The sequence below is a fragment of the Hemitrygon akajei genome, chromosome 14 (assembly GCF_048418815.1).
Source record: "Hemitrygon akajei chromosome 14, sHemAka1.3, whole genome shotgun sequence".
NCBI lineage: Eukaryota > Metazoa > Chordata > Chondrichthyes > Myliobatiformes > Dasyatidae > Hemitrygon > Hemitrygon akajei.
In genome coordinates, this window is record NC_133137.1 from 7,170,383 (window position 1) to 7,194,083 (window position 23,701).

At 42.0% G+C, this 23,701-nt stretch overlaps 1 protein-coding gene across 2 annotated transcripts in view; it reads left to right on the top strand.

Annotated features, from left to right (window-relative positions):
- Positions 1–19,122, top strand: part of susd2 (sushi domain containing 2) — a 110,801-nt gene extending 91,679 nt beyond the window's left edge. For both annotated transcript variants that reach the window (XM_073065441.1, XM_073065440.1), the window contains exons 14-16: positions 3,120–3,296; positions 5,010–5,106; positions 17,816–19,122. In XM_073065441.1, the coding sequence (XP_072921542.1) occupies positions 3,120–3,296; positions 5,010–5,106; positions 17,816–17,882 (341 nt within the window). In that variant the 3' untranslated portion in view covers positions 17,883–19,122. The remainder of the gene's footprint in view (positions 1–3,119; positions 3,297–5,009; positions 5,107–17,815) is intronic.
- Positions 19,123–23,701: the final 4,579 nt, after the last annotated feature.

Below are 23,701 nucleotides of genomic sequence, written 5' to 3' on the forward strand. Positions count from 1 at the left end.
CTTGCCATTCACCCCAATTGTAGAAGACAGCATGGTCTACTCTTGCATCATTCTCTGGGCAAGCATGTGTCCACTTAATTTCCCATTCTAATTCCCCCACAGATGTAATTTAACCTATTTTTAATACCTTCATCTTACTCTATCTCTCATTCTTCGCCTGTGCACATGGTCCTAATACATTGGGGTCTCCAGCCCCGCTGTTGGAGCAATTTACTCACTAAGCTTTTGACTGTGATCATCTCTGTTCTGGACTGCATGGCTGTGTAAATTTAAGTCTTAGGAAAGGAAGTGGACAATTACTGAGACTGAAGCATTGTAAATCCAATAACCTACGTTTAGCTCTTTGATATTTTTGAGACGGCTTCATCTTCTCTGTGCCAGTCTAAGGTTCATTGATGAGAATGCTAGAAACAGCTCCTTCCTTAAATTCACCTGCTCATAAAATCTCAGTGGGCATAAATGCAAGTGGACGCAATCACTGGGCTTTGTGAAGGTTGTGACAGCAATTGTAGGTAGCAATGATCATGGCCTTGACTCCCCATCTGAAGCATCTGACACTTAGCCATGCTTCTTAAAATCTGAGAAGAAAGCAAAGTCTAAAGTAGAATTGTACAGAATGAAGTCAAAACCGGTGAATGCATTGCATGGGTAATCTTCAGTGGGAATGCTGCAAACAAAGGAGGAGAAAGCTCTTTCCTAGATCTACATCTTTCTTGCATCAATCCTTGAGGATATTTAAAGTCAGTAACTAATATCATGAGATGTGTTGGATATCAGCCTTAGAAGAATAATAACATTTCTCCTTGTCCACCCATCGCACCCCTCTTTTCTTTCTTCCATGGTCTTCTGTCTCTTTCACCAATCAACTTCCCAGCTCTTTACTTCATCCTTCCCCTTCCAGGTTTCACCTTGTGTTTCTCTCTCCTCTCCCACCACCCCGCCCACCCACCTTTTAAATCTATTCATCAGCTTTTTTTTCTCCAGTCCTGCTGTAGGGTTTGGCCCGAAACATCAACTGTATTCTTTCCCCAGATGCTGCCTGACCTGCTGAGTTCCTCCAGCACTTTGTGTGTGTTACTCGAATTTCCAGCATCTGTAAATATTCTCGTTTTTAATAGCTTTTCTTATTAGTTGTTAGAAATTTTATAATTTGAAAGACAAATGTGTTGATTAAGACCAAAGAATAAGACAATAAAGGAGCTGTTGAGTCACTATAAAATGGAACTGTAATGTTTGACAAATATTTATATAGGGTGTCTGCCAGAGTCCTGTGTCATTTGATAGGTGAGAAACAGGCATCAGGAAATACTAAAAAAGAATCTGTATTTATATAAGGCCTCATGACATTAACAAGTCATTCCGAAAGTGTTTTGCAGCAATAAATAACTCTTGTTTTAAAGTCATTGTTGTTATATAGGCTAACAAAGCAGCTAATTTGGACTCTGCAAAGGATTATGTCAGGAACATGGATTTAATACTTGTAATCTGCATTTGGCTGTTTTGATTGGGGGAAAGTGCTGCTCTGGGTACAGGGAAGCTCCCTGATTGTGATATTCTTGTACCTTCAGACCTGTGAACAAGAGGAGTTTGCAGTTTGATGTAGGGATCTAGATTATGTGTTGTTATTCTGGAGTGGGATACACCATAACATGGTGGTGAGCATTTTGTAGAAATGACTGAAGGCATGGTGGGAGATACTGTGTGTGAGGAGGCTTATGGACATGGAGAAAGAAGAAGAAATGTGATTAGAGCTGTAGTGAAGCCCAGTGTCCAGTTACAGATGGTCTTGCCTCATTCCTGACCCACTGGGCCATCAGAGGGAGAGGCAATGGTGTAAAATGAAGCAGGTAGACGAAGGAGAGCAGGAAGAGATATTGTCAATGTCTTTGAGCAGGAAAGTTTAATACCGTAGTGGGCTGGTCATCAGAACCAATCATTCTTACTGAGTTGATGCTAATCAATATATTACCCCATGGGAAATAGCAGATCATTTGCTCTGTCAGTAATCTAAACCATCAATATTTTCAGGCTGAGTGGTGCCACAACAACAACAACCTCTCAGTCAAGTCAGCAAGATTGAGGAGATGATTAGTGACTTCAGGAGGAGGAAATCAGATGTCTGTGAGCCATTCCTCATTGGGGGAATCGGAGGCGGAGGGGGTCAGTAACTTTAAATGTTATCATTTCAGAGGATCTGTCCTGAGTCTGGTGAGTAAGTGCCATTATGAAAAAAGCATGACAGTGCCTCTACTATCTTAGAAGTTTGTGAAGATTTGGCATGTCATCTAAAACTTTGACTAACTTCTATAGATGTGTGATGGAGATTATATTGACTGGTTGCATCACAGCCTGGTATGGAAACACCAATGCCCCAGACATAAAAGCCTATAAAAAATAGTGGATATGGCCCAGTCCATCACGGGTAACGCCCTCCCCACCATTGAGCACATCTATACAGAGCACTGTCACAGGAAAGCAGCATCCATCATCAAGTATCCCCACCATCCAGACCATGCTCTCTTCTCACTGCTACCTTCAGGAAGAAGGTACAGGAACCATAGGACACACACCACCAGTTTCAGGATCAGTTATAATCCCTCAACCATCAGACTCTTGGACCAGTGAGGAAAACTTCACTCACATTCACTTGCCTCATCACTGAACTGTTCCCACAATACTTATCATTCATTTCTTTTTGTATTTGCACAGCATATTGTCTTTTGCATATTGGTTATTTGTCCATCCTGTTGGGTGTGGCTTTTGATTCTATGTGTTTCTTGTATTTACTGTGATTGGCTGCAAGAAAATGAATCTCAGGGTTGTATATGGTGACATATATGTACTTCTTGAATAAATTTACTTTGAACTCTGAAATGCTACTTTTGTTCATTTCAGATGCATTTTTCAGATTAATTCCCCTGGAGGAAAGGATTCATAACTTGAGGTTTTCTAAAGCTGTTGGCATTAGTTAAAACATTTGCAGAAAGATTGTCAAACGGAGATATTCTCCAAAAATGAGGGGACTATCATTGGCAGGATATTGCAAACTTGTGAGACTCTTTGTGCAAATGGATATCAGATTTCACATCATTCACTTTCCTTTTTGATGTTCCTTTCAGTCACTTCCTGTGGAGTTTTGGAAGAGCCCAATAATGGGAAAAAGAAAGGAATTGTTTATTTGATTGGATCCACTGTGAATTTTACCTGTAACCAGGGCCATGTTATCTCAGGATCGTCCTCACGTACCTGTCTGCCAAATGGCCAATGGAGTGGAGAACCTACCTTCTGTATATCTGGTGAGATAGTTATCTCTACCTAATTCAATAGATTTCAATAAGTACATTTAATTCCAGAGAAATGTATACAATATACTTCCTGAAATTCTTTTTCTTCACAAACATCCACGAAAACAGAGGAGTGCCCCAAAGAACAAATGACAGTTAAACCATTAGAACTCCAAAGCTGTCCCCCCCAGCTCCCCCTCCCATGCAAAAGCAGCAGAAAGGCAATGACACCCCCCCATCCCCAGCAAAAAAGTGTCAGCACCCCCCACCGAGCACTCAAGCGTGCAGCAAAGCATCAATAAAGACACAGACTTGCAGTACCTCGAAAGCTACTCATTCACCCGGTAATTCAACATACCACAGGCTCTCTCTCTCTCCCTAATCAGGGAAAAAGAGGTGGACTGTTTCACAGCGAGAGGGGAGACATAACAAACAACTCGCTGATTTACAACGTTAAGTCTGTTGCGTTGCTTTTTCCGAGCTCTGTGCCCAAAGAGTCGGCACCATAAAGGTGCAGCTCTCTAGACGCATAGCCCACGGCAGCTAACCTGCTGCTCCCATGTTCCATGTTCTCCTGCGACCCTTCAGTCAGGGGCACCGGCCTAGAATCAGCACACCCCCAGAGTCATAAACATCCAGAACCCTGAAGACGCATTTGCCTTCCAGGCCTCATCCTTGGGATATCAAAAAGCGGCCAGTCGTGAGGTCCCATTCCTGCAAAGAACTGAAATCAGAGTGTAACTCCAGGTCAGGGTCTTCAAAAGAACCTTGAAAAGGAAAAAAAAAGAGATATCAAAAATAGAAATAGAGCTGTAACTAATTCTTAAATAACTAATTCCTTCTTATCTCCCTAAAGTAACTAATTCCTTCCATGGGAGGGGTAGGTGGGTAGTCAGCCAGTGTGAGTCTTGTAAGACTAACATGCACAAAATGCTGGAGAAACTCAGCAGGGTCAGGCGGTGTCCATGGAGAGGAGTAAGGAGCCAATGTTTTGGGCAGACACTCTTCATCAAAATTGGAAGCTGCTTTATTTGAAAAGTTTGAATGTAAATGACAGCTGTGTCACCAGTATTTGCTGCAAAGCAAAAGAACTGAAGTTTTTTTTGATACGTGTTTATAGTTCAAAGGGGTGCAATCAGGGGAAGGACTGAGGCGTCGCTGGAGAACATGGAACATTGGGAGCAGTGGGTTAGCTGCCGGGGGCTGTGTGTCCAGAGACCTGAGCCATTTTGGGGCCAACTCTCTGGGCGCAGAGCTCAGAAAAAGCAGTGCAACAGACTTTTAACATCATAAATCAGTGAGTTGTTTGTTATGACTCCCCCCTCGCTGTGAAACAGGGGCACCTCTTTTTCCCTTAGAGAAAGAGAGCCTGTGGTATGTTGAATTACCAGGTGAACGAGTAGTCTTTGAGGTACTACAAGTCTGTGTCTTTATTGATGCTTTGCTGCACGCTTGAGTGCTCGGTGGAGAGCGCTGGTGTTTTTTTTGCTGGTGGGTGAGGGTGCTGGGGTTGCTGCTGCTTGTGTGTGGGAGGGGGAAGCTGGTGGGGGGGGTTTGGGGTTCTAATGTTTAACTGTCATTCATTCTTTGAGGGCACTTCTCTGTTTTCGTGGATGTTTGTGAAGAAAAAGAATTTCAGGATGTATATTGTATACATTTCTCTGACGTTACATGTGCCTACTGAGATATTACTCGAGTAACAGGAACTCTTTTTGTTTTGAAAAGAGAACATTTTGGGTATCGTGTTGGGAACGTTGCTTGCTGTCTTTTCCCTGGTGCTGATTGGAGTGATCTTGTTCATTAATGAAAAGCGATTACAGAGGTGAGTAATTATTTCATGAAGCGCTTCACTGTTGGTATTTTATTTAAATCTTTTTTTAACCCTCCAGCCCTTCCTTCAGCTCCTCCCTCCACAAGGAACTTGTTCTGGGAGTCTGCCCAGCTGATTCAGCCTCTCATTGTCCCCTTCCCTGTGAGATCCTTCTAAAGAGCAGGTACAGAAACGGGGGCTTCACGCACCCTGACAGTTGGGCTCTCTTGCAGGGCAAGGGGGACTTGCACAAAAAAGGTGGGCTGTACCTAAACTGGAGGCTCACCGAGAGTTTCATTAGTGTCTAACCTAACGTGGCATGTCACAGGGATTGCAGAAGTCAGTCAGCAGGTGGAGAGATTGAAGAGAAGATGGAAAATGAGGTAAGTAAGTTGAATGAAAAGAACCTGCAGGTCTGGATTTATGAACATGGTGGGACTAATAATCAGAAGTTTGTTTTAATGCACGGAATATAATGGATAAAGCAGACGAGCTTGGAGGCTGGAGCAGCACATCTTGAAGGAGGAAAGCTGGAGTGTTTGGGGATATTTGATTTCCACACAATCACACAGGCTTTTGTTCTGTACAGGATAGCAGAAATGGCCATTCGGCCCTTTGGGTCATCTTGCTGATTTGGTACCATCACTTTGATACCTTATATCCCTTCATTCCTTCAACCCTTTAGAATGCAGAGATCCATCTACCTCTATCTTGAGTGTATTTAGTGACTTCCTCTTCACTTGCCCTCTCCTCTCTCTTCCTTTCTCTCCTCTTACTCCACCCTTTCTTCTTTCTACTTTCTCCCTCCCCCTCTCTATCCCCTTCTCTCTCTCTATGCACCCCCTCTCTCTATGAACATGTCTCCCTTTCCTCATCAATTTCGGTTTTTTTTGCCCATCCCTTTACTTTATACTTCGGAAGTTTGACTTTATACTTCCACGTACAGGTTTCGAACTGGGCAAAGCGTAAGCAGACCATTGGGTGTGGTAGTTGATCACTATGTTACATCCAGGGATTCTAACACTAGAGGAACTGGTTTGCATTTAGCACTTTGTGTACAGTCACATAGGTTACCATAGAGATGATAGAAAAGGGGTGAGGAACTTGTCGATGGGGTGGAAGGAAATTGAGGTGCAGAATGAAGTAGAACAGAATAACCCCAAAACAAAGTAATAAGTCTTTCAAACCTGACCTTTGATGATCACAAAGAGTAGAAGCTGGGAAAAGCAGAGGTGTAGTAATATATAACGAGTAAATTTCACTCACTTCCAGGCTGCTTGCTTATTCATTTTGTTTTCAGCCAGACAATCCTAAAAAACTTTCTTCTTTCTTGTAATGAATTTGAAGTTCATTGCACTGTTTCCATAAAGTCATTCTCTTCTTGAAACACAACTGATGAAGTTTCTCTGTCTTCCTTCTCCTGACGCCTATATTCTTAGTGATGGATGTTTTAGATTATCCGAGCACAGTTATTGGATTGACCTTATTTTCTTTCTATTCTTACAGGAATCATTTCCTGTGCTTCTTGACACTTGGACTGAGGTTGCTTGTAAGGGAAAATATATCTCTTTTATTTATCTATCATAGAACATCAAACAGTACGGCACAGTACAGGCCTTTCAGCTCAAAACATTTTTCTGGCGTATATAAACCTATCCCATGATTGACTTTTGGAGCAAACTTGACAGGTGGATTGGCCTAATTCTTTTTCCTGTGTCTTATGTTCGAAAGGAAATATCTAAACTCCTGAACTTCGAGCACCTAATTTTCTGTAATGGCCAAGTCATTATTCCATGACCTAAGTTCTTAATACTTTTAAACCCATACACCAGATTGTGTTTATGCCCTATCCACTGCATATTCTTCCTCGCAGTCATCTACATATTGCACCTACATTTATACAAACTGTTCCATCATCTGACCTAACAGTCTGGTTCCTATGCCCCTGCCAAACTAGTTTAAACCCTCCCCAACATCTCTGGTAAAGCTGCCTGCAATGACATTGGTCCCTCTCGAGTTTAGGTATAACCCATCCCTTTTGTGCAGGTCGTACATTCATTCACCAGGAGAGATCACAATGATCCACAAATCTGAAACCCTACCCACTGCACCAACTCTTCAGCCACACATTTATCTGCCAAATCATCCCGTTCTTACTGTCACTGGTAGGTGGCACAGGCAGAAATCCAGAGATGACTACCCTTGAGGTCCTGCTTTTTAGCTTCCTTCCTAAATCCTTAAATTCACTCTTCAGGATCTCATCTGTTTCCTAGCTATGTCATTGGTACTAATGTATACCTCAACTTTTGGCTGCTCACCCTCCTACTTGAGAACATTGGGGTTTCAATTCAAGGCATCTCTGACCATGGCACCTGGGATGCAACATACCATCTGGGAGTCTACTTCTCCTCCACTGAATCTTTTCTCTGTTTCCCTAACCAGTGAATCCCCTGTCACTTCTGCTCTCCTCTTCTCCCTACTTCCCTTCTGACCTGCAGAGCCAGGCTCAGTGTCAGAGTTGTGCCTCCCCCTAAGATTATTTATTGAGAGGAACAGCCGTTGCCTATACCCTTTCCATTTCCTGATAGTCACCAAGCTACCTGCCTCCTGAAACTTAGGTGTAACTACATCCACGTAACTCAGTCCATCAACACCCTCAACGTCCAAAGTGATCTGGAGCTCCAGCTCCAACTCCCTAATGCAGACTGCAAAGAGTGTAGCTGGATGGCCTTCTTGCAGGTGTAGTCACCAGGGACTCTTGAGAACTCCCTCACTTCCCACATCATTCAAGGTGAAAATGACACTGCCCTGATTTTCATTCCCACTGCTCTACCTGTGCAATAAGAAAGAAAGAGGCCTTACCAGAACCTCACCTTCAACCTCCACTCACTTATTCTCACCCTTGAGCCAAAACCACGAGGTCCCTTTCTTACACTGAGCCACTCCTACAATGGCCATTCATCCTGAGCTTTTCTTTCTTTTAATTGGCAGTTGTTGCCCAATTAGCTGACCAGTGAGACCTGCTCTTTGAACTTGCTGCTCTCACTCTTGTGAAGCGTAACCCATTGGCAATGAGACTTGCTCCACAAAATCCTTCCCGCTCTTGCTTTTGCTCCTGTACCGTGAAAATGGTTGCCTGGTAAAATAGCTTTGTGGACCAGGCATCCAGTATGATATGTTCTGCTGTAGCTCATGTTGAGCAGTACTGTACAGCTAAGCAGATGATTAAGCACAGAAAAGTGGTATAAGAATATCTTTAAAAGAGGGCATCTTGTCTTGATCACAGAACAATTGGATATTTTTCTTTTATTATAGCCTCTGCTTCCTTGTTTTACCACATCAGGTTGTGCGATTCTCTTCCTGAATTCCTCAGGCTGTGTTAAAGCTGATCCTCTTTATTAATACTGCATATCACAGGCATTTCTTGCATTTAATACAGCTTAAAAAGAGATCACACCATCTACCTTGTCTTGCTTTTTCCTTGAAAGAACTATGTACTACAGTAGATCATGCTATACTATTGTTTCTCCGTAACTTGACAAAATAATTTATTTTCTAGCATTTAGCCAATTCCTCTTTGAAAATTGAAAAGCAAAAAAAAAATACAGACCTGAAATAAAGGGCGAATGTACTGGAGATGTTCAACAGTACAATCAGCATGTGCGGAGAGCAAAAGAATTAATGTTATTCCTATAATTTAGCTAAACCTTTAATTCTATTTCTCTCTTCATGGATACTGCCTAACCTGCTGTGCATCTCCAGTGTTTTCTGTTACTATTCTCATTTGAAAGCGTTGTTGTAGATGCCTGTATCAGGCTCTCAGGCAATGTGTATGAACCGTTGCTCAGTTGATGTTGCTAAGTTTCTGTAATGTTACTGTTGAGAGTGCAGTCTTTTGGAATCCAGCAAAGCCTTTTGGGCGGTTATGAATGCTTTTCTTTAACTCTCTTCAAAAGGATTATGGGAGTGTTCCCATTCAGCTTTTGTTTCTCACTTAGACGTAGACCATGGAAACCAGCCCTTCAACCCAACTCAATCATTCTGACTCGGTTCCCCACCTTAGCCATTCCCCCATCTGCTTACATTTGGCCCAATCCTCTCCCATGCTCATATTTATCTAGATTTCTTTCAAATGTTGCTAGTTTTCCTGCCTCAATCACTATTTCTGGAAGCTCATTCCAAAGGCTTGCCACCCTTTGTGTGAAGAAACTGTCTCTAACATCCTTTTTAAACTTCTCATTTCTCATTTTAATCCTATGCCCTCTTGTTTCCAGCACCTCCTTCCTGGGAAAAAGATTGTGTGCTTTCACTCTTTTTATCTTATGTTCCTCTATCAGGTGACCACTCAAACTCCTACGTTCCAGGGGATAAAGTCCTAGTCAATGCAAGCTCTGTAACTCAGGCCCCCAAGTCCAGGCAGCAGGCTTGTAAATCCACATTGCAATAGCACATCATAACAGAATTATCACAGCAACCGTACACCAGGATGTGCTTAATGTGTCTGTGAAGTGCTTTGGGACACCCTGAAGTCGCAAAAGATGTTTTTTTAAAATGCAGGTGTTTCTTTCTTTCTAGATCATGTTGACTCATTATGGAAAAGGCAAAAACCCTTATCTTTCTTCTGGTTCCTTCGGGTTCTTTTTCCAATTACCTGGAATTTCCAATTCCAGAGATCGATATCCTCTGGATGTTGGAGGTGTGAGCTGTGTCCTCCGGTTATCAAACAACATGGAACTTCTTCCCTACCTACTTTATCCTATGTTCTCACTTATGTGAGTGCCCTGCTTAATCTTTTTATCTTCTCTGCTCAGAGAAGATCAAACTCAAATCCCCTGGTTTCAAATCATTTCACTGCTGTTAATTTCAGACTTGGCTGGAGATCACTAAGGTAGGGTGCTGTTTTCATTTCTGTCAATGTTTTCTTTTGTGATACTGTGAGCCTTGTGATGTAATGGTCGCCATAACTTCCTTGCTGTAAATGATGGGATGGGGGGGGGGGTGGAATCTCAGTTCTCCATATTTGGCAGCCACATTAGTAATCTGTTTCTCTTCTCCAGTTGTCTACAGCCAACCACCCTCAGCCTCTGGATTTAACTTTTCGTGGTTCTCCAATTTATTCCTGGTCTAGCGACACTTCAGTTTTATGTTCAAGTCCTTCCATTTTCTTCTCTGTCACTGTCATGTCCTCCGACCAATAACCTTCTCACCTCTCTCAACACCACTGATTCTGGCACTGTGCCCCTAATTGTCCTACAATTGGCTGCAGATGATTCACCAATGGCCACCATTCAAATTAACTTAAGATTAATGGTCACTCAGCCAAGATGGAGACAAAGCTCTGGTATTTATAGAACTCCTTCATAGCTAATTAATCACTTAGGTAAAGCAGGAACCTACCAGACATCACAGACTGGTATTTATCATTTTGCAGGGAGTAATGCCACTCAATAAAATGGTTTCACTGTGTGGATAGAATTCTAAGCAGAATCTTGCAGGAAATGCCTGGAGGTTGGTGACTAGTGGTGTAGTGCAGGGATCTGCTCTTCGTCAGTTTTATAAATAACTTGGTTAAGGAGGTGGAAGGGTCGGTGAGTAAGCTTGCAGAAGTTATGAAGGTTGGTGGTCTTGTGGATAGTGCAGAAGGTTGTCATAGGTTACAATTGGATGCTGAGTTGGGACGAGAAGTGGCAGGTGGAATTCACTCAGGAAAAGTGTGAAGTGATTCAGTTTGAAGCATTGAACTTGAAGGCAGAGTGCAGTATAAAGTTAATGGCAGAATTCTCAGCGGTGTGGTCCAAGTCCAAAGATTCCTCAAAGTTGCCATGCAAGTTGATAGGGTTATTAAGTAGGGTGTAGTGTGTTGGGGGACTGAGTTCAAAAGGTGCAAGGTAATGATGTACTGTAGCTCTATAAAACTCTGATTAGACCACACTTGGAGTATTGTGTTCGCTTCTGATAGTCTCATTATAGGAAGGATATGGAAGCTTTAGAGAAGATGAAGATTTTTCTGCCCGGGTTGGAAAACATTCTTTACGTGTAATGGCTGAGTGAACTAGGGCTTTTCTCTTTGTAGTGGAGAAGAATGAGAGGTGACTTGATAGAGGAACATATTATAAGAGGCATAGATAGAGTGGACAGCCAACTCCTTTTTCCCAGGGTGTCAATGGCATCTTATTAAAGTGAGTGGTAGAAGGGTTAGGGGAAATATCAGAGGTAGGCTTTTTTTATTCAGAGTGGTCATACTGTGCTGTGCTGTCTATGTTCTATGTTTTGAAATAACTTTCAATTGTTGAACAAATCCTATAAGCAGATATATTCACTACCTATTACTCTGCAGGCATTTCCAACCTGGGGTCCACAGGCTCATTGCTTACAGGTATTGGTCCATGACATAAAAAAAGATTGGGTACTTCTGCTCTAGCAAGATAACTAAGTGTGTACTGACTCATGGATTGGAGATAAAATTCCTAGCTGGGGCAGAATTCTCTCCATTGTTCATTTCTATTCCCAGCTTCTTAGAGTTGTTAGAGTTCTTAGAGTGAGAAGGAAAGTTGTCATCTCTATGGTATGAAGGACAACTGTAGATTTGTTCAACAAATAATCTATGTAAGTTAGTCAGAGATATGAAGAAGAGGCAGAGGAGGGGCTGGGTAGTGATGGTGGAGGCTCACTGAGGGCAGTCACTGTGACTGGCCATTGGACAGATTTGCAGTTTAGTCACAACAGTCACCTCTGCCTTGCTGGTCCAGACACAGCAGGGTGAGTTGCAGTGTTAGTTTGTGTGCAGCTGGGGGGAAATAGGGGTTGCTAAAGAATAAACAAGGATGGAGAATCCTCCCTCTACACTCAGAGTGGGCTATTTTCAGCCATTGGGCCCAGTCACCAAGGGCTATGATGGTACCTTGACCATAGAATCAGACATGCAGAAACAGGAGGCACAAGTGTGAAAAAGATTTGATCTGTCCTTCAGGCTGTTGGCGGTAAGGTAATCAGCACATCAAAATGACTTTCTAGGATTGATAAAATATTAAAATCTCATCCCAGCAAGATTCTACTTCCAGTGCAATGTACTCCTTGTTGAATCGAGAATTGTCAACATGGTTCTAAGTTGCAAGCCTACTGATTCAGTTTTTTTAATAAATAAATTATTAATGGCAGTGTTGCATACTATTGACATCATCGCACGTAGGAAATTGACTCCTATGACAGGAAAAATGGGGAGCTTCTTAACAGATGGGATATCAGGAGGGAATGGGCAAAATACTGCAAAATATATGCAATATATCTTTTATTTATTGCTGTTGAATGCGTAAAAAAGGGGACTAATGGATTCGTATTCTAGGCTTCCAAGACAGCATTTCTTATTACAAATGGGAAGCTGCCAATAGACCCCAGGATAAACCAGGTAGTTCCGGATTACAAAGGTGCAGAAGTCTTTAATAATGTAAAGTAGTCCAGTGGCCACCAAACTAGAAGATAGCAGTGAACCGATACACTTCAAGGCCCTCTTCCTCCATTCACAACATTCAAAGACAGAGTCAAGTTTATTGATGTATGCAGCAGTGCATTGGTAAAGCTTATGTTGAAAATGTTGAAAGGACTAGATAGGGTGGATGTGGAGAGAATGTGGTATCAGTGGTGGTGATATCCAGAACTAAAGGGCACAGTATCAAGATTGAGGGCGACCCTTTAGAACAGAGGAAAGGAGGAATTTTTTTAGCCAGAGAGTAGTAAATCTGTGGAATGCTCTGCCACAGGCTGCAGTGGAGGACAAGTCCGTACGTAGGTATAAGGTGGAAGTTGATCATTTCCTGATCTGTCATGGCATCAAAGCACAGGGCAAGAAGGCAGGTGTACGGGGTTGAGTGGGATTTGAGATCAGCCATGGTGGAATGGTGCAGCAGACTTGATGGGCTGAATGGCCTAATTCTGCTCTTATGTCCTATGATCTTATGGTCTTACTTGCAGCAGCATCATGGGCATATGGTGTCATATAAGCAGCATCCACAAGAAAAACTTAAACTAAACATAAATTATGCATAATCTTTACAAGAAAGGATACAGTTGGAGCAATTGCAGTGTGAGGTGATCAAAGTAGTCAGTGTTGCGATATTGAGGTATTGATTAGGATAGTATTGGTTTGTTCAAGAACTGAATGGTTGAAGGAAATAGCTGTTCTTGATCATTCCAACCATTTCCTTAGTTCACATTGACTTAGCGATCCCAGGGAAATGCAGATGAAGGAGTGATATGAGTGAAATGTGCTGGGGACCTGCAGGGTTGTCAACACTTGAACATGGCACATGAGAAGGAATGTCCACAACCACAAATATTCCCTTGCTGAATGAATCAAAATTTCAGTGAATGGTTTCTAACTTTTCTCTGTTGCTCTCATGCTGAGGAGCAACAAATGACTCGGCAACATTTATTCCATTAAAATACAATATGTTGAGGTAAAATTTGTCTCTGCTTTGTCCATTTTCCACTTTGGGAAAATGTGGGGGAAACATAGATCGATTTTGCCTGCATCCAATCTATATCCGCTTTAAGTGACACCATATAATGTCACCCCTGAAATGAAGCCTGAGAGTCAATTGGTGAAGGGATTTTTCCAGATTATAGATGTGGTACTGAGGCCTGGGTTCGTTGGGTTCCCAATGCAGTTCAACCAACAGAAAAGGGAGGACACCACTAAATATCTCAGTGTATTTGGTAAACTCACCTTTCTGGATCTCAGTAATGCCACTAGCAGAATGACTAACCGCAGCAAGAGAACAACTGAGGAAATTTCCAGTCAATAAAGTACACTTTTGTTACAAAGGGTTAGAATGTATAAAGGGAAGTCAGAATAAATCGCCAAAGGAGGTGACTTCAATGGAAGAGGAGATCAGGCAGAAGGTAAAACAATAGGCAACTTTCCCCATCCTTTAGCAAAGATCAGTTCCATGTGCCTGTGCTCCTTCAAGCCCCTTCATCAGATGCCATTCACGCCATAACCTTTCTCTTTATCTCTGGCACCTGTTGGCACGGTGGGTCAGTGTGAGGACAACTGCGATGCTTTGCCCTACAGGTGACTCCTTTCCGTTACAGATTCTTATAGTGCGGTTAGCTGACGACCAGCAACTCCGCAGGTATGGATGGCAGTGGGCTCATGTTTCCTGCTCTCTGACAGACCTTGCTTACAGATCCCCCCAGCCCAAGCCTCACCCTGAAGGGACAGTTTTATCACATATAATCTGACCATGAAGTATGATGTCTGCCCTCTTTGACCACTTTGCCCCCTTGCCTGAAACTCAGTCAACACAGGCACAAAATGCTTTGGGAACTCAGCAGGCCAGGAAGAGTAAACAGTTGATGTTTTGTGCCGAGACCCTTCGGCAGTCCTGCAGCATTTTGTACGTGTTGCTTGCATTTCCAGTATCTGCAGATTTTCTCTGGTTTGTGACCCATAACTCAGTTGTTGGATAGCAATTGAATATTTTAAGACCCCTGCTTCACCCATCCCCGCCACCCAACAGATACTTATTCCTTAATCCCAGAGAGTTTAAAGCTAATTCTAGTGTCTGGACTTTTGTCCAGCTTATTCTTTGCTAGTGGTGGATTGAATCTAAGATTTTACTGTTAGAGCAATTCAGTGCCATACTTTAATCACTTGGCCATTAGTGTGACTATCCAATGAGTCAAAAGGGTGCTACAGTAAAAGATGGCTTTAATGGATAATGTATTTCCATGGATATTATAAATCAATTGGAATAAGGGAAAGAATATTACACAGTATCATTATATTTAACATTTATGAGCTGGTTATAATTCTGTGTTTGCTGCAATATTATTAATTAATCATATAGAGAATGAGAAATGGCTGGTTCGGAACAAATGTCCAATGCTTCATAAATAATTTCCTTGGCCCAATCCTGCTTAAGCTATTGTTAGCCAAGGCTAAGTAAGCAAGACTCAAATCATTTTAATGCAGAGAATATCTTCTCTTGCTCTGAAGGAAAACCAGACTGGAATTTATTTGAAGCATCTCCATGGAAGTTGATCGTTTTCTGATTGATCAGGCATCGAAGGATGTGGCAAGAAGGCAGGTGGATGGGCTTGGGTGGGATCCAGGATCAGGCATGATAGAATAGCGAAGCACACTCAATGAGATGAATGGCCTAATTCTGCCCCTATGTCTTATGTCTTATGGTCTTAAGAATGGTCCAAAGTGTTTCGAAGCCAGCAAATTTTTTTAAAGTGCATTCACTGTTGTGCAGGCAGGCTAGCAAAACATATGTTAATGGTCATGTTATCTAGAGGCTCTTGCTGGCCCATCTGTGTTCCTATGTTTAGTTGTCGTGAGATGTGGAGTTGACTGTAGTAAGTGGTGGCTGAAAGCGATCTGTGAATTCCTCAGTGATCTATTGGACGTAGTTAACATAGATGGTGTTTCTACCTGCTATGCCCCATCAATAAAAAGGTTGCAGGTAGGATTAGGTGAATTCGATAAGCAATACACTGATGATCCCAGATGTGTGCGGACTAGCCAGTACTGTGTCACTGCAGACTTTGACCAGGACAAGAAAGCAGCTTATCAAGATTAATATCTCATCCTTGCTAATAGCTTATCAGGACGAGCTTTTAATTTTGATAAGCTGCTTTCTTGTCCTGGTCAAAGCCCGCAGTGACACAGTGCTTGATATGATTCATTTGCCAACCATTTTAAGTGGTTATTAACCTTGTGGAGCTGTCAAGGAGGAAGACAACATGAATACCACAGGTGCTCATGGATAACACCTGCCTGGGATTTGAAGACCACATCTGCTCCTGGTGTTGCAGACATTTACTGCAAGCAGGGAGAGACTGTAAGTAAGGACCAGCAGGCAGGGATTGGTGAGGCTGGGGGTGATGGGGGGTTCAGTCACAGCAATCAGTAAGGCTCATGTGTAATACTGCTTGATTCACAGCTACTATACTATATGGATCTGGAGCAAAGCCATTACTGAACCCCTTTAATAGTTGAAGCCAGCTGTACTTCTACAGACAAATGTTTCTAACAAGTACTTTAAAAGCTTCCCCTCCTGCAACTGACTCTGCCAGCCAGTCAACCCTAGCGCTTGCTCTACTCCTCGCCTGATGTCTTTATATTAGCTAGTTCTCCTCAACTCTTTCAGCCTAGATGAAGGGTCTCACAAGTCCTTTGCCCTCTACAGATGCTGCCTGACCTAATGGGCTCCTCCAGCAGTATGACTTCTGCTCCAGATTCCAGCAGCTGCAGTTCCTTCTGTCTCGACTTTTAAAGATATAATGCCTGTCCATTTTGTTTTTAGCTGTGTTATAATTTGTGATATTTTAGTTTCTCTGCATTGTATTGTATTGTCTTTGTACATTTTACTTTTGGTTTTAATTTTATTTTCAGCAACTTCAAATTAAATATGGTTTACTAGTACAGTAAAGTGGTGTTGAAATAGAATGTAAAATCTAGTAAACATTTTACATAAGATCCATAACATTTCACACTAAGATACATATGAAGACGTTAGGACAGATGACCAAATGTATGGCCTCTAAAATAAATTTTGAAGAGCTTCTAAAAGGAAGTGTGAGGTTATGGTCCAAGGTAGCAGTAGAAAAGGCAATGAATGTAGAGTGCTGGGATGGAGGAAGTTTGCATTTGGATTTAACCAGTGCTCTCAGAGAGTTGTAGCACTGGACAAGGTTACAGAGAGCCGAGCTGAAACCATGAATGGATTTATAAACAAAGATAATTTTATACTCCTCCTCTTTACATTAAATAGTATATCACTGAATGTATTCCTCCAACAAAGTAGGAGTTGGAGGGCGATGAGCAGGTAGTCAAGATACCACCTCCATGCCTACACTCCATAGAGTGTCAGATCACTGATCCATGATTAGGTTCCCCTAGATCACCCTGGTATGCAATCTGCAGTTTGTAAACACTTCCATCTGCTCATAATCTTCCATTATCAGCAGTCCAATGAGAATTACTCTGCCACTGTTGGAAATAAAATCACAAAGATGGGAATATAATGTTTGAATACACTATTGGAGAGATGGTGAGACAGTGGACCTTATTGAAGAGAGTGTGGAGTGTGTAAATAACCCTATTGAATGCCCAGCTGTGGGACTGTGTGAAAATGTGTGTTCAGAGATTCTCTCCTGCATACCACTGTTCTAAGGAGTGGTTATTTGAGTTACTGTTGCCTTCCTATCAGCTGGGACCAATTTGGCCATTCTTCTCCAACCTCTCTCATTAACAAGGCATTTTTGCCCACAGAATTACCATTCGCACCATTCCCTGTAAACTCCACAGACAGTTGTCTGTGAAAATCCCAGGAGATCAGCAGTTTTTGAGATACTCAAACCTCCCCATCTAGCACCAGCAATTCTTCACGGTTAAGCTCACTTAGATCACATTTCTTCACCGTTGTGATGTTTGGTCTGAACAACAACTGTTTCTTTGTGATTTTATGCATTGAGTTGATGCCATATGAATGACTGATTAGAAATTTGCATTAAGAAACAGGTGTACTTAATAAAGTGGCCATTGAGTATATATGCCCATGACAAGAAATTTGAAACTTGAAATTTGGAAAGCATTACTTCATAATCGTGTATGACTTCTTATTTACAGGTGGCTTTCTTACTTCTCCACCATTACTAGGAGTTCAGTTGAACATGACATTATTCATCAACTTCCTTTCTGTTCATTTTTCAGGAAAAAGGCCAAAATGGCTCAAAGTTCCTTTCAGAATCCCAATGGAGGGAAAACTGAAAGTTCGTAGCTTTCAAAAGAAAACCCATCTCCCTAGCGTCTGCAGTCTCTTGCGTCCCCCCACTACCCCCAGCTTCAACATGGAGAGAGCCTTTGCCTTTCCGCCAGCCCAGTGCGTGCTGTCTGCGAGATGGATCTCTGTCTTTTGACTTCAGAAAAATGGAAAACTGACTTCTCAGATGGAATAGGATCATCTCTCAGGCAGCTCTGGGCAATACCTGAGAAATTAATTGAAGCTGTGGCCTGTTCAAATGATCATGTTCGTAATACCTGACCAGCTAAAATTTTCATTAATGTTTGCTTACAATGATATAAATACTAGATATTAACAGATTTCTCAGTACAAGGCAGGATTTATTAACGGGGCTGGGAGCATTGGCCTAGTGTATATTTTGACTTTGCCCTTTCCTCAGGATGTTGGGAATCTTTAGTACATCTCTTGCAGAAGTTAAATGTTAATTTTTCCAACCCTGTTGCTCATCCAATTCCCTCACGCTTCAGATTTCAATTTCATTTGAACTTTAAAAGAAAATCCACCTGAATCACTTCATTTGTCTAAGTTGACTGCACAAGGCTAGCTTAATCTCCAAAACATGCAATGACTCAACACTCCATCTGCAGAAACAGGCATGTCACATGCTGTTGTTGTTGCCCCAAGCAAATGTAGGTACAGCTCGGGTGAGCCGTGCAGTGAAGCTCTCCCAGCACTGCCCTAACAATATGGCGACGTCTCCAGGCTTGCTGAAGACCACACCTCTGTAAAATTCCATTCCTGGCAACAGGTGTTCCTGCAGCCCTTTGAGTGAGATTACTGAAACGTTGTTGAAGTGATCTTTTCTTTACCTCTGGCTTGTGGATTTGCTTTTTCACTCACGATTCTGCCAGCTATGTTGGGTCAGACTTCTACTCCCTCAGACTGAACTGCATTCAAATCCAAGATCAGGGATGGTGGTCTGTCCGCTCATGCCTATCTGTATTTCAGCTCTTAAATAGGATCATATTTTTCAAAAATAGTATGGTTTTCTGAAAAATGATAACATATCTTGCCATCATTCTTAATTTTTGTAGCAATATGATCCAATGGATACTGCAGTTTTTTTTTAAAGTTCTTGACTAATGGAAGAATTTGTTTTATGCATTGTCTGTCAACATTATGTAATTTAGTGATGCATAATTGCTGATCAGATTAAAAGCAAAATTTGTAAAATTTGTATTTTAATGTGAAAAATATATTTGTTTATTTTGATGAATTGCCTGTTATGGTGATATGTGATGCTTGTTTCTAAAGTGGACTTACTGTCATTGCCCACTTTCTGAAACCAGGTGTCTCCAAGCTTGGTGTTGTTCAGTCAGGAGCCTCCCAGAGAGAGGGTGCCTTTCTTCCATGAAGATACTTTCTGAAGCGGTTACCCCTTACCAGGGATCCACTTTCAGTCATAGGGTGCCACTTAATAAGTGTGATCAGAACCTTTCCTTAAAGAACTGCTTGAACCATCAGTCTGTTTTTAATTATGACAATGAAAAGATCATTAACCATTTCAGCATTACTATTCACATTTATTTCAGCATATAAATTTGAACTTTTGATTCAGCTGTGCATAAGGTGATATCTTGAAAATAATAAATGCAGAAAAATGGGACTAAGTTTGTTTAGAAAAAGTCAAAGTTGAGTTTAATGTCAGATGCACAAGAACATGTATGAGGGGGCAATGAAAAACGTACTTGCAGTAGCATCTCAGGAACAATGCATCATTTCCATCTATTACTACCGGAGTACCTGAAGTCTCTCTTGATTGTTATCCTATCTTTTTACTTGTTTCTCTAACTTTCTCCACGTTTCTTCTGTAGGAAGCAAAAATTTAAGGTAAAAGCTCCCCCCAACATTGATGGCAAATAGATGAGGGAAAGAAAGTAAATGAAAAACATTTGACTGTGGGCACGTATCCCCAACATAGTAACAATTTCCAGTATCAAAACCATAAGGAGCACATGTAAATAGAACTACTGCTGCATATTAATTATTGCATGAATTGTGTTGTACAGCTTCATAACTGCTGAATAATTAAGCATTAATAACTTACATTATTCATAAAGATTCCATGAGGCTTCAGATTCAATAAAGGACTTATGCAAAGAGATGGGTGGGCACTATCGGAAATCACTGATAATGTTCTAGTACTTATTCACTGATGATTATTACCTCCTATATCTTGATGGCATTGGCATTGTCATCAGTCAATTTGTACAGGCCCTTAACAACCATCTTGGCATTAATTTTAACCCCTTTCTAATCTCACAAGTGCCATGAAACATATAGTATGCCCTCCCCCCCTTCACCATTCCCCATTCCTGTTTCCCCTCTCACCTTATCTGCTTACCTGCCCAGCACCTCCCTCTGGTGCTCCTCATTCTTCCTTTTATTCCCATGGTCTTCTACCCTTGCCTATCACATTCCCCCTACTCCAGCTTTCATCTCTTTAACCAATCAACTTCCCAGCTCTTTATTCACCCCCTCCCTCTCTCCAGGTTTCACCTATCACCTACCTCCTTGTACTTCTTCCTCCCCTCCCACCACTCTTACTCTGACTTCTCATCTTTTTTTCCCAGTACTGACGAAGACTGTCAGCCAAAACATCCCTTGTTTACTCTTTCCCATAAATGCTGCCTGGCCTGCTGAGCTCCTCCAGCATTTTGTGTGTGAGACAGTATGCCCTGGTAGTTTTGCATGCATGTCTTAATTTGTAGTAAAAAGCAACTTCTTTAAGCCTGGTTTACAGTCAAGAAATGAGAGCAATCCCACAGATAAAACACTTTGGTATCTCCTGTGAGCTAGTTTTAAACTCACTCTGGAAGCTGACTTCCAACTATTTTGAAAACTTTCTTGAGAAGTTTATTTTCTCTTCTGAGTTAAGCAAAATAACATCACTAACTCATTCTACAGGGTCTCAGTAAAAAAAAACATATTTTCCTAGTGAAGAATTAAGAATAGCAGAATAAGAATGTGGTTTGTATGAAAGGGACAAAAGCAGATGGCTTTCATGATGCAGGCATGACTTCACAAGAATGGAAGGAAACAGCTGGAGTAACAGCAGAAGGGGGTACATGGGACATGAAGGTAAAAATGATCAAGGGAGTGCAAGATGGACAATGTCCAGTGTGACTTGTTACAGAAAAGGTTCAGATGACTGAAGCAGCCGGAACCAATAAAGTAAAGTGAACTCGTTGTTGTTGATCAGCTGACACGTAGGAATTTGATACTACTTGTAATAAAAGGAAAAGCATTCAGTCCAAAGTGATTGAAAGGAACTAAAGCTCCTGTAACAAAACATGCTATCCATTTTCTATTGAGCTACTGTAGTTTCTTTGGCTGCCAATGTAATCCTTTATTTATGAAACGTCTCAGTGGAAAATGGCTAAAAGCATCAGCCATTCAGGTCGTACAAGGTTAAAGGACAGACGATGATTGGACCAAAGAGAAGAGGCAGGTGGGGTGGGAAGGAGAGGAGCAGAAGATTTATATTTCACCTTTGCACAACCTCAAAACACCTCAAAGGACTTTGAAGTCACATTTGATACTTCAGAATTTGTTGTTGCGTTGATGTTCGTTACACGATGTGACCTCTGCACGGAGATTGGGCAGTACAGTTTACAAGCTTCTGTTCACAGCATCAGGGTCTCCCCTGATAACCACATTTCTTGCATTTTCCTGCAAAATTGCTCCCTGTTTTTCGTGGATCTTTCCTTTGAGCTTTATACTCTCATGTATTTCAATGAAAGGAAGTAGGAAGCAGAATGAATGATAATGACCAGGTAACAACACACACAAAATGCTGCTGGAACGCAGCAGGCCAGGCAGCATCTATAGGGAGAAGTGCTGTTGACGTTTCGGGCCGAGACCCTTCATCAGGACTAACCGAAAGGAAAGATAGTAAGAGATTTGAAAGTAGTGGGGTGGAGGGGGAAATGCGAAATGATAGGAGAAGACCGGAGGGGGTGGGATGAAGCTAAGAGCTGGAAAGGTGATTGGCGAAAGTGATGCAGAGCTGGAGAAGGGAAAGTATCATGGGACGGGAGGCCTCAGGAGAAAGAAAGTGGGGGGGGAGTACCAGAGTGAGATGGAGAATGGGCAAACAACTAAATATGTCAGGGATGGGGTAAGAAGGGGAGGAGGGGCATTAACGGAAGTTAGAGAAGTCAATGTTCATGCCATCAGGTTGGAGGCTACCCAGCCGGTATATAAGGTGTTGTTCCTCCAACCTGAGTTTGGATTCATTTTGACAATAGAGGAGGCCATGGATAGACATATCAGAATGGGAATGGGATGTGGAATTAAAATGTGTGGCCACTGGGAGATCCTGCTTTCTCTGGCGGACCGAGCGTAGGTGTTCAGCAAAACGGTCTCCCAGTCTGCGTCGGGTCTCACCAATATATAAAAGGCCACACCGGGAGCACCGGACGCAGTATACCACACCAGCCAACTCACAGGTGAAGTGTTGCCTCACCTGGAAGGACTGCCTGGGGCCCTGGTAGTCTGTCTGTTTTAATGATGGTTGCTAACAGCTGGACAGTGGTGAAACCATCCAAGCTTCTCTTCCAATCATAGGATGGGTACATATAATTCTTTCCTGGGATGCTGGGATGTGGGGTTCACTAGCAAGGCCAGCAGTTCTAATTCCTAAAGTTCTATTTATTTATTGAGATACAGCGGGAATAGGCCTTTCTGTCCCTTGGAGCCACACCTGCCCAGCAATCCCCAATTTAATCCTAGACCAATCATGGGACAATTTACAATAACCAATTGGTAGGTCTTTGGACTGTGGGAGGAAACTGAAGCACTGGGAGGAAACACACATAGTCACAGGACAAATGTACAGGCAGCAGTGGGAATTGAACCTGAGTCACCAGTACTGTAAAGAATTGTGATAACCACAACACTACCATTTTAGTGAGAGATCTCCTTTAACCTGTCATAACGATGAACACACTGTGTGAGTAGCTGTAAGTTCAGTTTTAGCAATTTCTCCAATGGTTGGCACTTCCAATAGTCTTACTTTGCCTCAGAATGCAGGGCTTTGTCAACCCAGCTTGACATTCATCTGTCTAGCAATGATCACCTTGTAATGGCTTATCACAGCATCATCTACAGTTGTACAAGCACAGCACACGTGGACTGTCATCTTGTTCATACATCTTTCCAGTGAGGCATTGTGACACCTGAGATTTCAATGAATCAGGAATGGCAAATTAGAAATTTTGCAGAAGAACATTTGTCTGATAAGAGATTCTGCTCTCACTTCTAGCATCCAACTCTTTTTCCTGAAACAATCTTTTTTTTTCCTAATTTACTATGTTGATCCCCAGAACCGTTTCTTCTCTATCTGTGCTCCACAGATTACATACTTCACAAATCTCGCTACTTCGCCAATCCGCTGTTTCAAAATCATGGTCTCTATCTTGTGCAGTTAACTCAATCTTGCCCAGAATCACCAAATGGTTTCTGCCTGCTCTGCATCACTTCCTCACTTGCCATTATCACATCTTTCAGCTTGGGACATTGACTTATTATTAGTTTATTTTTGCCACATGTAGCAAGATACAGTGAAGAGCTTTGTCTTCATGTGCCATCCTAACAGATAACACCTTACACAATTACTATACATGAAGGTAGTAAAAGGAAACCAGAATTCCGAGAAAGTGCAGCACAGGTAAACAGATAAAGTGCAAGGATGGTGACAAGGTAGATTTGGAGATTAAGAGTCCAAAAGTTCATCTTTCAGCATATGAAAGGATCTTTCAAGAGTCTGATAACAGTGAGATAGATATTGTTCT